Below are 15,339 nucleotides of genomic sequence, written 5' to 3' on the forward strand. Positions count from 1 at the left end.
TGCCATGGTGGTTGATTGATCATTAAACATCGAATGGAGAGAACCTGCCAGGAAAGTTCCTCACCCATCAAGGACAAGAACAGTCCAGCGTCAATTTGAATTCAAAGTACCAGAGATATTTCCCAAATGCTGCTTTATAAAAGCAGCATCCTAGTTATGTGTTCATGCATACAAAGAGAGTAACAAAGCTTGAAGTGAGCAAGTGAAGAGCGGGAAAAAAAAAAGAGAAAACAAGAAAAGAGGTAGAGATGAAAATTGAGATTGAGGAAGTCAGCAGCCATGAGGCACTTCCCCTCCTCTCATTGAATCATGTATCATTGCTGTGCAGATCAGTGTGGGCTTCAGTAAGGTTTTACGAGGATGTTCTGGGCTTTGTTCTCATCAAACGCCCCTCTTCTTTCAATTTCAATGGAGCCTGGTAAGTTCATTTACTTGCTTTGCATTTTCAGACATTAAATATACGTTCATAATTTAGTTTTAAAAAAGAAATGACATTAAATGTCTGATTAAATGCAGGTTGTACAATTATGGTATCGGAATACATTTGATTGAGAACCCATCAATTGATCATGAGTTTGACACCATCGTCGAACCACGTCCGATTAATCCCAAGGATAATCATATGTCCTTCCAAGTAAGATTTACGAGTTCCAAGCTTGAGGAAAGAAAATGTGCAACTATAATTGTGGTGATACTGATGGGAGTCTTCTTCTTTTTTCTTTTTTCTTTTTTTGAACAATAGTGCACCGATGTTGGCCTTGTCAAGAGGAGGCTGCAAGAAATGGGAATGAGGTATGTGACTGCTGTGGTGGAAGAAGATGGCATCATGGTGGATCAGGTGTTCTTTCACGACCCAGATGGTTACATGGTTGAAATCTGCAACTGTGACAATATCCCAATCCTTCCTCTCTCATCCTGCCCATTGAAGCCGAGAATGGGAAGTTTCAAGAAAGCAGCACCAAGTAACTGTGGGTTCATGGAGAAAGTGATGATGGAGAGCTTGAGCATGGATATGATGAACATTTCATTTTGAGTCGCAGAAACAATGATCACTGATCAACAAGTTGGACTTGTTTTTGCCTGTCAAGAAAAAAAAATTATAATTGTCCTGTTGCAAATGTATTTTACTATAGGTCCTGTACGTTGCAGGGTCTAGTCTTGGGTGATGAAGAGTGAATATTTTGGTCATCTGGTACTTAATCTTTAATAATTAAAATTGCGTGATTGAACAAGACGCATTCTGTCTGTAAAAAACCTGTGAGCCTAGATGTGGCTTTTGCATGTCGAAGTGAAAATACATGGTGTCATCAAAAGTTTTTTTTTATTATTATTTAATGAATTCCTGTAATATGTCCAGTATTGAATTTTCCAATTGTATTTTATTTTTAAGAAAAGAAAGAAATGATGCATTTAGCCTCTAAATAATTGAAGAAGATGGCATTTAGTCATGTCATAGTTGATTAATTGTTGTAGGCCAAATAATTAAACAGTACTAATTAGCAACTTATTCTTTATGAGTGATTATGCTAGAGCAGAGAAAAAAATTGAAAAAATAATTAAACCGATAAGACCGAAAAAAAATAACCAAAAAAACCGAACCGAACCTAAACCGAAAAAAAATAGAAAAAAACCAAACCAAACCAGAAAAAACCGAGCCAAACCGGTTTGAATCGGTTTTTGTCCAAAAAACCAAACCAAACCGAAATCGATCGGTTTGAACTAATTTCGGTTTGGTTTTAAAAAAAAATTCAGTTTAATTTCTTTTTTTTAATAAACACCAAATTGAACCGAAAATGATGCTGTATTACAAAATATTCTTTGGCATCCATCATTTTTCACAGGTGATTTTAATCACATCCCTGAACTATGAATCTCTAGGCTACTGAAATTCAATTAAATTAAAGAAAAACTAACAGAGCTAGGCAATCCAATGCATTCACACACAATCGTGTTGTGTATTTGTATAGGGCAATTTATTTTCTTATTTTTTTAAGTCACATAGTTTCCTTTTATTTTATTTTTTTATATTAATTTAATTCGAGATTAGCTTGATAATTTATTTTAATGGACTTGATGTGATGTTTTTATAGCTAGAAAAGCATCTTGTCATTCAAAAAAAAAAAAAGTATTCAGATTTTATAGTTCTTATAACCCACATGTGTTCTAGGATTTCAGTGTATTTTTCGCTATCTGGTTGTGAATTCACAGGGGAGATTTTTATCATGGTAATATGGTATCCACAAGTATATTTACTGTGCATGGCACTTGTAATTGAATGACACTTGCATCAACAGTAAAGTAGTTGGAAGCCTGATTGGGGCTATGTTTCATTAAAGTTTCAATAAATTTTGATTTTTTTTATTTTTTAGATTATTTTAATGTGCTAATATCAAAAAAAATAAAAAAAATTGATGTATTTAAAAAAATATATTTTAAAAATAACCCCAACCACATTTCTAAACATATGCATAGTGTGTTTGATATTGTTATATATAGTGTTTTACAAAAGTATTTTTTCTTGAAATGTATTAAAATATTTTTTAAAAAATTATTTTTTTATTTTAATATTAGGACATTAAAATTATTAAAAAAATAAAAAAATATATATTAATTTAGTATTTTTAAAACCAAAATGTATTTTTTAACAAACAATTACAAATATAAAAATAAACGGTGAAACTCTTAAGGGTAGCTCAACTGGTCAGATTTTGAGTTTGCTCTTCAATAGTCATGAGTTCGAGTTCCCTTAAGGTCACTGGAGGCTTACATGGTCGTTAATTTCAGAGTTCGTGGAATTAGTCGAAGTACACGTAAACTAACCCGCATATCTATATCAATAAAAAATAAATAAATGATTACAACGTAGAATCTTAGAATTTTAATGGCACTGCCACCATCAATATAGTGTAGAATATAAGGTAGTGGTTGGCACTGTGATTGAAAAGTGTTTTTGAAAAATTTTAAATTTTATTTTATTTTTTTATTTTAAATTAATGTATTTTTTATGTTTTTAGATAATTTGATATGCTGATATTAAAAATAACTTTTTTAAAAAAAATATTATTTTAATATATTTTAAAATAAAAAATATTTTAAAAAGTAAACGCGCAAAAAGATTTAAGGTGCAGTAAAACATGAATCAAACAGCTATTACAGAAATATTACAGAATTTTTTTAATAATTACATGTATTCAATCCAGATTACGTCTCTTGAAATTTTAAAGTTGACAATCATATAAACTGAAATTTATAACCTTCAAACTGAGAATAAATTCAATACCTTATCAATTCAGCTACAATTAAATATTACAGGATTTGATAGGAGATGCCTTTGTCTGAACGGACGGCTAGGCTTCAAAGAAAAGCAAGAGCTATATAAAGAAATGGACCCCTTGTCAGAAATCAAAATGGTGGGCAAGAATAAACTCAAAGGCACTATCATCCTCAAAAACAAACCCCACTGCCTTTGAAGTTTGTGGCCACAAAGACTGAAACAAAGTCTGAGAAAATATAAACTAAGAAAAAAAAAAAACAAAAAACTCCATTTCTTGAGGGGTGCACTTACTCAAACCACATGTATCATCTCTTGTTAGAATATCTCCAGGCCCCTCTTCACCCCTCCATATTATGTCCCTCTCTTTCTATCACCACCAACAACAAAAACATTAACATTTGATAGACAGCGTAAAAATCAAATAGTGAAGCTGTGTCTTGTTGTGGTGTTTGTTATCTTTATTAAAAGAAACTGTACGTAAATATTTTTTCTATTTTCTTGATTTTGGAGAAATGAGAGTGAGAGATAATTAATTATGCGTACCCTTTGTGACGCTTGTGAAAGTGCTTTTGCTATTGTTTTCTGTGCTGCTGATGAGGCCGCACTTTGCCTTGCCTGCGATAAGAAGGTATGCTTTGCTTCCTTTTTTAACTGTTCTTGTTTGTGATCCTGATGTTGAAACATGAAAATCATTTATTATTTGGATTTGTAGTAGGTTTGTGGATGGTTCTATTTATTGGGCCAATTGTTTATTTTTCTCATGCTAATTATCGGTGTCCTAGAGAAAGGAACTCTATGCTCCTAACTCTGCTGCGACTAATTAAGCTACCAATCTGTATAAAGTTCTACCAGAGACATTTAAGTAGAAACATCTCACAATTGTTTCATCTTCGATAGGAAATGATGGATGTCGGACACTATTTCTTGTAGATGCTCCTTTTATATGCTTTCTTAGTTTTCTTCTCTTGTATCAATAACCACATAACTTCCCCTGAGTCGAAATTTGAACTTGACATTGCTGCTTCTACAACTCATATAGAGGCTTTAGGAATTTGAAATTGGTCAATATTGTTGGTGAACATCTGATATTAAAGTTTTAATCTGTCAATTGGATTGGCAGGTTCATATGTGCAACAAACTTGCGAGCAGGCATGTTCGAGTGGGTCTGGCGAATCCCAGTGAAGTTCCTCGTTGTGATATATGTGAAAATGCACCTGGTATGCAGGCTCTTTCTCGTATATTCTCTCCTTTAAGGCTGAAGCATTCATTAATTTGGTATTTTGGACAAGGGTTTGAACTTTGAACGTATGTTTTCTGCTTCAAAACGTGCATGCATGCAGCTTTCTTCTACTGTGAGACAGATGGAAGTTCCCTTTGCTTGCAATGTGATATGACTGTTCATGTTGGAGGTAAAAGAACACACGGGAGATATCTTCTGTTGAGACAAAAAATTGAGGTTTGTCATTGTTTTCTGTAGAGAACTCCAACAATTTTCTTCCTTTTATGTCTAATTCCCTTAAAATTTGATTTCTGGTTGTTCATAGTTTCCAGGGAATCAACCTCAGCCTGAGGACCCAGCACCGCAACCTATGTATCCAGGGGAGACAAGAAGAGGACAGAATCGGCCACAAAAGGCAACAGCAGGAGAGAACAGACAGAATCGCCAAGCTTCTCCAGTTCTGATGTCGGTCACTAATTCTGATGGGCATGACAAGGTGGATAAGAATATGATTGATTTGAATATGAAGCCTCATCGAATTCATGAACATGCTTCAAATAATCAGGTTATTGTATTTTCATCATCCCTTCGCCTGAATTGAATCTGACTTTATCTGTATGATCTACTAAGGATAAGGGCACATTTTGCATCCAAAGAAATGGATTGGATACTATCTATTTCTATTTCATTGGAAAAAATTACTACTCGATGAAAGACTACAAAACTATAAATTCTCTCTTGAAAAATTTAATGAGATTCTATGCATGCAAAGAGATTGCAATTGCATTACGATTATGCTGTGAAAATATATAAATATGATACCAATGTTTGGTTGGGTCAATCCTGCCATTAGACCCACATTTCACAATTCTACAGTGAATGTTTTTTTCTACTGGAAGTTCCAGTAAATGATGTGAAGGTGCACTGGGCTGATTTTTCAAATTCAAACTTCAATGGTTAGAACCTGGGTTGTAAATCTACAGAATCATTCTACTTCTATGTGAAATGTGAATCTGGATGAAAGTAATAAGCATAAGACCTAATCGTGTATTCTGTTTTCCAAGAATACCACTTGAGACCTCTTACCTCTTCACAGGAACAATAATATTTTTATATTAACGGAGCGGCCGCGAAGCTGAAAGCAGGGTTCCTATGTTGCCTGGAAAGCTGGAGAAGAGCAGGGTTTTTTCTATGCTTCTCTTATCAAGTAGTTGGCATTTCATGTTTCAATATTTCATTTTCTTCTCCCCTGTTTTCCTTTGATATGGATGATGTGCTTTAAGTCTTGCAGATGGATTTTTACCAATAATGTAGTTTAGTTGCTAGACAAGCTTTGGACGGTATACACATCTATTGTGAAAAAACATGCAGCAATTATAGATGGATATTGTAATAGAAGAGAAACTAGAAATAACTGAAGATTTAATATAGTTCGAAAATATATTTATATTCATAAGAGTAATAAGTTTTTATTTTCACTGTATCGAAATAGAATTATATAATATGTAATTATAATAGATCTAAATCGCTCAAGAAATTGTCGAAATAGGGTTATATAATATGTATTTGTAATAGATCTAAATCGCTCAAGAAATTCTAGTCGCACAAGAAATTCTAGTTGTCGAAAGAGTATTAATAATGTTTTCATAATACCCCTTTACCCGTACAGTAAGAGTGTTACCCCCGAACTCTCAAATCCATGAATCATTCCTAACAATAAAATAAAAAATAAATCTCAGAGAGTCAGATGTCATTGTTCCCCTCCACTCCGCTATTTGCACAAGATGTAACCAAGTGAATAATACTCACAGAAACGACGTTGCAAGACATTTCTTGAAAGTCTAGAGAATTTGTTATACTATTTCAGAATTTGCGAATGTGAGTTTCCAACTGTTCTTTGTCTTAGTTTTAGAAGGCGAAACGTTGTTTTCGAAAGCAGACTTCTGATCCGTCTCAGAATGCATCCAATGGTGAAACATTGCCTTTCGCATCTTCTGGCTCAGATATGAATTCATTTGGAGAAGACCTGAAATGCTATAGGGCCTACATTCTGAATTTTAGAGGGAACTTTCCCCGTATACAATCTAAAAGAGGGCGGTCATCGTAGGAAAGTTGACACATTTGTTCTCTCATATTCCATTAATTTTAAATAGAGATTACAACATCATAGTATCTACTAGAGATCACGGTGTTATGAAAAAAAGATCATGGCAGACATGATCACAATATCGATGAAGAGCAAGTATCTCCATGCCCCCTTAAGCTCAAGGAAAGATTGGACCGAAGAAGAGCTTGTGGCAATTAGAATATTGGCAATTTGTTCAGGACCTCATAAGATATGTGTCAGGAAAAGAGTGTCACGAGCTACTTATTCCGAAACAAAGTAAACATCGATCTCAATATGCTTAGTATGATAATGAAAAGGTAACATTTTCCCCCATAAGCATTCTCCCTGCTTGCTTCTAGGGATAACATGAACACATAAGTGTGGGCTAAGCAAATGCTTCCACCATTTATCCTTGTTGTGTTAAGCAAATGATGCGTTTCAAAATGGAAGAGCTTCCTTAAACTCGTACTGATAAAATTGGAGAACATCAAATCAGCTATGGGATGAACCTGATGCGTGAAGAAGGACAAATATCATTTTTTTACCAAATCTGCAATCTCTTCACACAAGTTTGGATGACCATCAAAGATGTTAATGTACTCTATCTTCAAAACAAGAAGGTTTCTCCAGTTAACAAGCAATCACCATAAAAATTCTTTGATCTAAGAATTAACAGTGAATATCCAAGCCGAAAAGCAGATATGCCAATTTTAAAACCATCAATGCGTACATGGTCTTCGTAAGGAAGTATCTGCTTGATAATAACCACCAATGCCTTTCGAGACCGAGCAAGTTAACCTTGTCTTGAGGTTTCTCAGCAGTGGGAAAAGCTGGAACTCGTCTGGACAAAGTCGTCAGGCCATGTAACGGTATCCGTAGACAACAAGGACTACCGGTGAGTCCAGACAGAGTCATCTTTACACTGCTGCCCCGAGTTCACAATAAATGAACTACCATATCAATTACAGGAAAGGTCCTAGAACGCTGTTTTAACTGAGAAGTTAAAAGGATAAATGGAGACCATGTCGTTTTGTGCTGTGGAAAAACGGTAATCATTCCGTTGCCGGGACTTGAACCCGGGTCTCTCGGGTGAGAGCCGAGTATCCTAACCAACTAGACTACAACGGATTTGTTTCTCTAATTAGTATTCAAATAACTTCCTTGGTGTTTCGTTCAACCATTACTGCGGATATTTTCAAGCGAGTTTTCCGCGTGAAAATATTTTTTTGTTTATTTCTGGTGGGTAATTATTATTAACTAACACCCATGTTTTCACTGACAGTGAATTTTTGGAAATTTTTTTTTATTTTTTTTTGTATTTCTTTTTAAATAAAAATTTGGTTTGATTTTTAGAAAAGTGTTTTCTTTTTATTTTGATTAGAAAATATTTTCTAGAAGTTGTGAAAAAATTAAAAATATCATGTTATTTGTTGATTATATCAAATTTAATCCTCAAAATTTTAATTGTTATATATTTTGTTTTGAATTTTTTTTTTCAATTTCATCCCTTAAAATTTAATTTAATTTGATTTTTATATCAACTTTATTCCTCATTTTTATTATTATTATTCTTATCATTTTTTTAATTGAAATTTTTATCTATCAGATTTGGTCCTTATTCTTTTAATTGTTATTGATTTTATTTGAAATAATTTATGAAATTATAATTATCTTTTTTAATTTCATCATCTTTCAATTTTTTTATCTGTTAGATTTTATTTTTATTATTTTGATTGTTATTTATTTTATTTGAGATAATTTATGAAATTAGATTATTTTTTTCAATTTCATTCTCATTCAACTTTTTAATGTGTAAGATTTGTTTCTTATTATTTTAATAAATTTTAAAAAAATATTAATGAGTTATTTTCCAGCTCATTTTTCATAATATAGTTAAGCACTGGAAATTATTTTTCAACTTATTTCCCATGATACTACATTTTAAAATGTATTTCATTAAGCATAAACATCGTCTTTACATATCTTGATTAAAATAAACATGAAACTATGAAACGCACCTACAATATTAGCATATTCTTTTATCACATTAAAAATAACTCTTTTCGATTCACAACTAATTTTTGCATGTCAATAATGTATTAGCGTCATATGCACATTCATTTTTGTGTTAAAAAAAATTGAACTAGCCTATGATGGAGTGCATGTCATAATTAAGCTTTATAATGCTATAATCTATGAAAAAGAAAGAATGCAACCCTTTTTTTCTTTTCACCTTAATGAAGTAATAAAGTCATGAAAACTTCAGTTTAGATTGAGCTTTTCACAACTACAATCTTAGATTGGTAGGACTGATTGAGCTTTACTTGATTGACCAACTGATGGGTTGATGGACTTGACCACTCTTTGGAGTGACTAAACCTACCACTGGTTTAATGGGTTAACAAGGTACTTTCACACTCACTTAAAAAAACAAGTCTCCTATTGAAATAAAGAACTCTCTAATGTTTAAGTTCGTAAATATAGAAGAGGGAGTAATATACAAGAAAGAGAAAAAGATTAAGGAGTAGGGAGTGCTAGGAACAAAAGAGTGTGAGGTGCATGAAAGTTGATTTGTGTGTGGAGTCTTATGCCATTGCTCATGTTTATTACCCGATGACTAAAAATATTTGTATGCATTGGTCTTATAAGCTTACCTCATGGAGAGTTTTCTTTTAATGAGTGTTGTTAGTCGTTATACTATTGATGAAGATGTTGATTTAGTCGTTATACTATTGATGAAGATGTTGATTCTGGTCATTGGTAGTGATTCCTTGTTGTGTTATTGATGAAGAGGTTGGTGGTTGGTCAATACACTTTTAAGGTGATATATGGATAGCAGATTACTATTTGCGAGAAAAGATAGTCATTGCATGCGAGGAGAGTTTTTGTCCTCACATTGTAGGCGAGGAGAATAGGTCATTCTAACAAATGTAAAGACTCTACATTATGATAAATAATATAAATTTTTTTAGGTTGGCAGACCAAACGATTAGGCCCCTTTATGTCAGTGCTTAGTTGTAACATTTACCTATATGATAAAATATTAATAAAAACACTAAACAAGTATGCAGTCAATTTAACTATTTATATAAACAATGGAATAGGTTAATATATTTTTTAATCGTTTGGTTACAAATTTTGTTGAAGCTCAGTAGTGGTTAACATGTGAAAATAACATCGAGCTCCCGGATTTGAGACTCAGGGGGCGTTTTATTTGCTTCTAAATGACACAAGACTTGTCATTTTCCTTTTAAAAAAATAAAGGTCGGAAAACAAGTTATCCGCCCTTTATTAAAAGCAAAACAAAATAGGCCTTAAAATCAAAAAATTTAAAAAAAAAATTTTGTTAAAAATTATTTTTTTTTGTATGTTTCACATCGTTTTGATGGGTTGATCTTAAAAATAATTTTTAAAAAATAAAAAACATCATTTTAATTCATTTCAGCATACAAAGCACTTTAAAAAGCAACCACAACCACAACCACACTCCCAAACAGGCTTAGATCAACTTTGATTTGGCATAACCAACGGTTACAGTTAATCAATCTGTAATCAACAACTAATCATTTAATTAAACGCAGTTATTAATCCTGTTTAAGGCTTTAAGCTGATTTCTGCACGAGTAGTCTTGCAGGACTGTATTTTACGGCCAGTACAGATGCTCAGGCCCAGGGTCTGATTTTGGAGGAAGAGTGTCATGGTCCAGAGAGCTAACTGAAGAACAGGCCCAGCCGTTCAGTTCAATTTGGCTTCATTGACGGCATGAATTGCTTCTCCATTCATAAGTTATCTTTCAGTGTACTAATCAATAGCAAATTTAATGATTTTCATAAGCTACCGATACGATTAATCTGGTTATTGATACTCAAATTTGAGAAGACTTTCTGTTGTTGCTCCTAAAGAGTGAAAACTTCATGCTTTCAATTCTTCGCAGGTTCATTTGAAGAGCAAATTACAAACGATCAGACTGAGAAAGACGAGGAAACGAAGTGATCCAACTTGAATACACATGCAACCTGAATTATTGAATGCAGAGCATTGGAATTCTTTTTATCAAATACAGCAAGGTACACCCTAATAATAATAATAAACTACAAATGAACTGCACAAATAATATGTACACTTTAACATAGCTTCCCCCGTGATGAAGCTTACACTAAACACGCTAAATGCAGCTTTCTGTTCAGCATTCTGTACAATATCCAATTGCACCAGGCAAAGTGACAGCATCCAGCCTAGGTCAACCGAAAAAGGAATAAAAAATAAAGAAAACAAAGGAAGATGTTACCAATAGCAATAAACAGCCTTGGTACAAGAGATTGAAGTCAAGTGATTACAAGAATTACAATGACCAAGGACAATGATTGAAAATGGCAATAGAGTATTGAAGACAATAACTCAAGATAAAAGACTTGCAAAAAACAACTTTGTAACAAGGATTGAGTGAGACAACCCCAACACAAAGACTAATGTTAAACAAAATGATAACAGACAAAAATTTCCAACATAAAAATACACATTATATCTCTAAAGAAAGGATTCTTTGGCATTACGTACCAGAAAAGATAAACATCATGACTGGAAGAGAGTTACAGTTGCAATATAACCATTCTTCATCACCTGTTAACACCAGAATAGTAAGAATAGCACCAAAAACCAGAAGCGGATTTCAAAAAAAAAAAAAAACTTTAGCAGCAAGTGCACAAAATTGGCAGGTGAATTTATCCAAAACCTCACCTCGAAGGCAATGTTCTGATAACCATATACAAAAGTGGAACCAAAAGGATTGCTTGTAGATCCCTGTGTTTGAATAGCTGCTCGACCACAGTCCCCAAGGATCTCCTAATTTAGAAGCAAACATAATGCACTCATGATGGTCAAATAAAAAACAATCATATTTGATGCTAAGATTGAAATTCACGTTGAGGGCATGCACAAGTAATGAATCTAATTACATGCAAACACGGCTACAAGTGTACATTACAGGTGAATCAGAACTGTTTAGAAGACAGGTTAAAGTGCAGAAGACATACAGTAAGATCCTTGATTTCATTAATTTTTTATTGTAAACACAAAAAACAAAAATATCCAGAATTTCAATCAGTAAGTTACTGTTGCCAACAAACAGATACCACTATGTCTATAGGAAGCTTTTGTCATTTATGAGCATAATTACTGTGCCATTAGATTTTCCAGATAGAAATTGGGGGGAAACACTACAACGGCTTTAAAATTTTACCTTCACCTGGTCCCATTTTGTGCTTGGTGTAATACTCTGTTTGGAGTTGTCAACTTCATCAAAGACCCACATGCAAGCAAGAACGAGAAAGAGTTTATTATTTTCTGCATCAACAACATCAACTAAATCCTTCAAAATCAGAAAAGAACTTACAGTCAGAACCTTGGATGACAAAATTGCACTTGATGTACGAATTGAAATCTGCATGACCAGGATAGTTTGTGTGCAAAACAAACTTTTTGATTCTATGAGTCTGCAAAAATAAAATAAGGTTATCAGAATACTTCCAGATAGAAAGATAGTTCAACAGAGTCATGGCTAAAAGTCCTTCTGAACAGAGAAAGATATAAGTACCTGTCCATCAAATAAGATATCCAGACCACGAGTGAAGTAATTGTAAAAGTAGTCTCCACAAAGGGTTGTCCTCGGGCGAAGGTCAGAAGCAGAGTGAATGACCATTTGGTCAACCTGTACAGCTACCAAAATTAGTATGCGTGCCAGCAGAGGCGTGGTTAAGTGAATGGCACTGCTAAATAATAATGATTAAAAAAATAAGATGATGAAGGTCCATCAGTGAATGTTCTTTCAACTCATGCATGTACCCTGCCATGATCCAGCCTTATGTGTGCAGAAATTTTCCTATCTCCATCCCATGTAGTTGTAATCACAGAGTCCAGTTGAGAAGTTGGTCACTTGATCAAAGTTTTATTTTGTCTATTAATCTATAAGGGTCCTATTTCTCTTCATCAAACTAACATTGCCTATAAAAGATTTAACATTGCATTTCCAGGATAGTAACGCTACCTGCTTTTGATGAATTCCACATGGACGACCTAATTCTGTCCATACATCCTGCATAGAAAAGGAAACTGTGAGAAACAAACAGGATAAGTGATTTAAAGCACTTATAATCCCACATAAGAGGGCACACCCTGATGAAAATCTCAATTATTGTTCTACCCTAATATCTTGTGAAAGCCATGTATGGTATCATTGTCTCGTTCATATCTCCTGGGCATATATATATTGACATGAGGCAGCAAAAATGATCTTTTGCAGAGTATGATACTAGAGTACAGCAGCATAATACATAAAAATTTACCTGTGGTGATGCACCAAAAGGAATATGCTGCCCTCCAACAGAGAAATATAATTCTTCCCCAAGCTGCAGAGATAAACATTGCATTATAAAAATTACGAGACAAACATCAAGAAGAATTTTTAACCTCTTAAGAGATAAGAAACCACGATGCTAATTCTCAAATCTGCATGGCATAGTCCTTACTCTAAGGTTGGTCCTTGTATGGTTGAGCACGTGCGATTCCCATAAGTCATTAATTGAATAGCTTAATAAAAGAAATGAAGGGATCAAAGAAAGAAGTCAAACCTTAACATGCACCTCTTCCATATACAGGTTACCAGGAAGTAATGGAGGTGCAGAAGCCTTATGCATTAAAGATCCAACACCTACTTTTTTATCCGCAGAACCATCATATATAGAGACTCGACATGTAACTGGTGTAGTGCCATCTGGAAACTCTAGTGGCAGTTCCGCTGTCAAAAAATGAAAACAAATCAAACTAATTAGAATATTGAAAAGAAGGATGAAACAATTATATTCGCTTGTCTAAATTGCAATACATTACCTTCTCTACCATGAAAACAATCTGTATACTGGCTGGGAATCGGAAAAGCAAATGACAAACCCTGAAAAACCAACATAAAACAACCTGATCATCAAAGCCCAACAAGTTGCAAAGAAAGAAATATCACCATAATTGCATTTTTCATGCACATACTGGGTAAAACAAAGTGTACACGCCTCTATCTTTGTCGTAAATCCCAGGAAATGTAGGTCCAAAAAGCGCATATACAGCAACAAAAGTAGCTAGATTTGATGGTCCCCTAAATATAATAGTAATAATCAAAACACAATATAACAAAAACATAAACAAAATCATCAATAATTCATGTGAAAAAGAGCATAGCTTACCCAATAAGAGATGTAGCGTAGCGCATTTGAAGACGTTTCACATCGAAAATCTCAATCAATCGTAACCTCTACAATAATCAAAATAAAAACACAAAATGCATTTAAACAACTCAATTACGGGGAAATAAAAATCTGAATTGAGGGAGAGGGAAAAAAAATGTATTACTTGTGACCACGGATCGAATCGAAGATGAAACCCATGATCAGGAAAGCTGATAACAATATCAAGTTTTAATGGCTCCTACACATAACCCCAAAAAAATAATAAATAACATAAAATAACAAAAGAATCGAAAAAACGTAAACTAGAATAAAATAATAAAATTCTCAAAATCGAAATCGAAACAAAAACCTCATCGAAGTACTTCACATGAACGACGTCGTATATGCTAGGTTGTTGTTCAATCTGTGCAAATGCTTCACATATTGGCATCCCTGACAAAAAAAAAGGCCAAAATCAGAAAATTAAAAAAAAAATCAATTCATAATCTCTCAATAACGGTGTCGTTTAACGGGGATTGATTGCTTACCCAGAGAGAAAGGACCGATGCCGTTACCAGGGCGGAGATCGAGAATGATAACGCCCATAGCAGTGCCTTCACAGCGGCGTCGCGGTCGCTGTGACTGGTGGTGATTGTGGTGGTGGTGTAACATGTTATTTGCTGGGTTGGGTGTTCTTGATTGGTTTGGTTTTTTAGCTTTGGATAGGGATTACAAAAGTCCGTTACTTTCGCGAGATAGTTTGAATGCTTTTATACCAAGTTTTTGTCTGCACGATTCGTTTTGTTTTCTATTATTTTCAGGTTGTTGTGGTTCGGTGTGCGAAATGACAGCAACATTGTTATGGTTTCTAACCTCAATCTCACTCGGTTTTAACTGTTACTGTGAGAAACTGAAACGCAGGTCAGAGTCATATTGTCTTTCCGACTTTTAAATGTGTTTTTACTTTGAATATTGTTTTTTATTATTTTTTATGATTTTAATATACTGATATAAAAAATAAAAAATTTATTTTAATTTATTTTCAAAATAAAAATTATTTTTAAAAATATTTTGTATTGTAATTTTAAAAATACATATTTGTCTGCTTTCTAGTGCCTCTCAACATTATTATTAAACCTAAATCAGTATAATAAGTCAATTTAATGATACGCTAATTCAAAATCTAGTATAAATCAAATTTTAAATTAAAATGAATGAAAGTTCATCTAATCGAACTAACAAGTTGATTCACAAAATAATTGATTGGTTGGAACCTCGTTTAACATTTAGAAAAAATAACTTAAAAAATTAAAATAATATTATTTTATATTGAATCAATACTGATTAATCTATTAAATATGTAATTTCATCCTTAATAATTTTGCATCTAAAGTCTCGGTCAAGGTTCAATAGATTTCTTGATGAGAAATTAAAAAAAAAATTCAGTTCTCCACTTTCAATTATCTTGGATTTAAATTTAAGAGGAAGCCAGAAAAAAAATAAAAAAAAATTATTATGCATAGAA

The 15,339-nt window shown here is 33.3% G+C and overlaps 3 protein-coding genes and 1 non-coding gene across 5 annotated transcripts; 2 read left to right on the forward strand and 2 right to left on the reverse strand.

The window, feature by feature from the left end:
• Positions 1-160: 160 nt before the first annotated feature.
• LOC18099221 (glyoxylase I 4) lies at positions 161-1,364 on the forward strand. The gene is made up of 3 exons (XM_006383072.3): positions 161-418; positions 517-634; positions 743-1,364. The coding sequence occupies exons 1-3, from the start codon at positions 249-251 to the stop codon at positions 1,031-1,033; spliced, it is 579 nt and encodes a 192-aa protein (XP_006383134.1). The 5' UTR covers positions 161-248; the 3' UTR covers positions 1,034-1,364.
• A 2,100-nt stretch (positions 1,365-3,464) lies between these two features.
• Positions 3,465-5,942, forward strand: LOC18099222 (B-box zinc finger protein 18). The gene is made up of 5 exons (XM_006383073.3): positions 3,465-3,902; positions 4,395-4,491; positions 4,615-4,730; positions 4,819-5,058; positions 5,590-5,942. Exons 1-5 carry the CDS (start codon positions 3,810-3,812, stop codon positions 5,596-5,598), a joined length of 555 nt encoding a protein of 184 aa, XP_006383135.2. The 5' UTR covers positions 3,465-3,809; the 3' UTR covers positions 5,599-5,942.
• Positions 5,943-7,655: 1,713 nt separating this feature from the next.
• TRNAE-CUC (transfer RNA glutamic acid (anticodon CUC)) lies at positions 7,656-7,728 on the reverse strand. Its single transcript has one exon. It is a non-coding gene; the product is annotated as a tRNA-Glu (tRNA).
• A 2,862-nt stretch (positions 7,729-10,590) lies between these two features.
• On the reverse strand, positions 10,591-14,707 carry LOC18099223 (PHAF1 protein At3g51130). 2 transcript variants are annotated; one of them, XM_006383075.3, is made up of 15 exons: positions 14,363-14,707; positions 14,185-14,267; positions 13,999-14,073; positions 13,833-13,900; positions 13,639-13,744; positions 13,486-13,546; positions 13,227-13,393; positions 12,942-13,004; positions 12,644-12,691; positions 12,194-12,307; positions 12,002-12,092; positions 11,840-11,892; positions 11,338-11,442; positions 11,158-11,220; positions 10,591-10,835 (listed from the first exon to the last, which is right to left on the reverse strand). In XM_006383075.3, exons 1-14 carry the CDS (start codon positions 14,484-14,486, stop codon positions 11,173-11,175), a joined length of 1,206 nt encoding a protein of 401 aa, XP_006383137.1. In that variant the 5' UTR covers positions 14,487-14,707; the 3' UTR covers positions 10,591-10,835; positions 11,158-11,172. The 2 variants fall into 2 exon arrangements, with proteins under 2 accessions (XP_006383137.1, XP_024456158.1); XM_024600390.2 differs by having other exon boundaries at positions 11,993-12,092; positions 14,363-14,703.
• Positions 14,708-15,339: the final 632 nt, after the last annotated feature.

The sequence above is a fragment of the Populus trichocarpa genome, chromosome 5, assembly GCF_000002775.5.
Source record: "Populus trichocarpa isolate Nisqually-1 chromosome 5, P.trichocarpa_v4.1, whole genome shotgun sequence".
NCBI classification, from domain to species: Eukaryota; Viridiplantae; Streptophyta; class Magnoliopsida; order Malpighiales; family Salicaceae; genus Populus; species Populus trichocarpa.

What these genes read in the sequence shown, in the direction of transcription:
- LOC18099222 (XM_006383073.3), top strand. Translation starts at nt 3,810, where the DNA reads ATGCGTACCCTTTGTGACGCTTGTGAAAGTGCTTTTGCTATTGTTTTC. An exon ending in GCCTTGCCTGCGATAAGAAG is followed by an intron (nt 3,903 to 4,394) that starts GTATGCTTTGCT and finishes TTGGATTGGCAG; the next exon opens with GTTCATATGTGCAACAAACT. An exon ending in TATATGTGAAAATGCACCTG is followed by an intron (nt 4,492 to 4,614) that starts GTATGCAGGCTC and finishes GCATGCATGCAG; the next exon opens with CTTTCTTCTACTGTGAGACA.
- LOC18099223 (XM_024600390.2), bottom strand. Translation starts at nt 14,486, where the DNA reads ATGTTACACCACCACCACAATCACCACCAGTCACAGCGACCGCGACGC. An exon ending in TTGTTTTCATGGTAGAGAAG is followed by an intron (nt 13,394 to 13,485) that starts GTAATGTATTGC and finishes ATTTTTTGACAG; the next exon opens with CGGAACTGCCACTAGAGTTT. An exon ending in CAAAATGGGACCAGGTGAAG is followed by an intron (nt 11,443 to 11,839) that starts GTAAAATTTTAA and finishes CTTCTAAATTAG; the next exon opens with GAGATCCTTGGGGACTGTGG.
- LOC18099221 (XM_006383072.3), top strand. Translation starts at nt 249, where the DNA reads ATGAAAATTGAGATTGAGGAAGTCAGCAGCCATGAGGCACTTCCCCTC. An exon ending in TTCAATTTCAATGGAGCCTG is followed by an intron (nt 419 to 516) that starts GTAAGTTCATTT and finishes GATTAAATGCAG; the next exon opens with GTTGTACAATTATGGTATCG. An exon ending in ATAATCATATGTCCTTCCAA is followed by an intron (nt 635 to 742) that starts GTAAGATTTACG and finishes TTTGAACAATAG; the next exon opens with TGCACCGATGTTGGCCTTGT.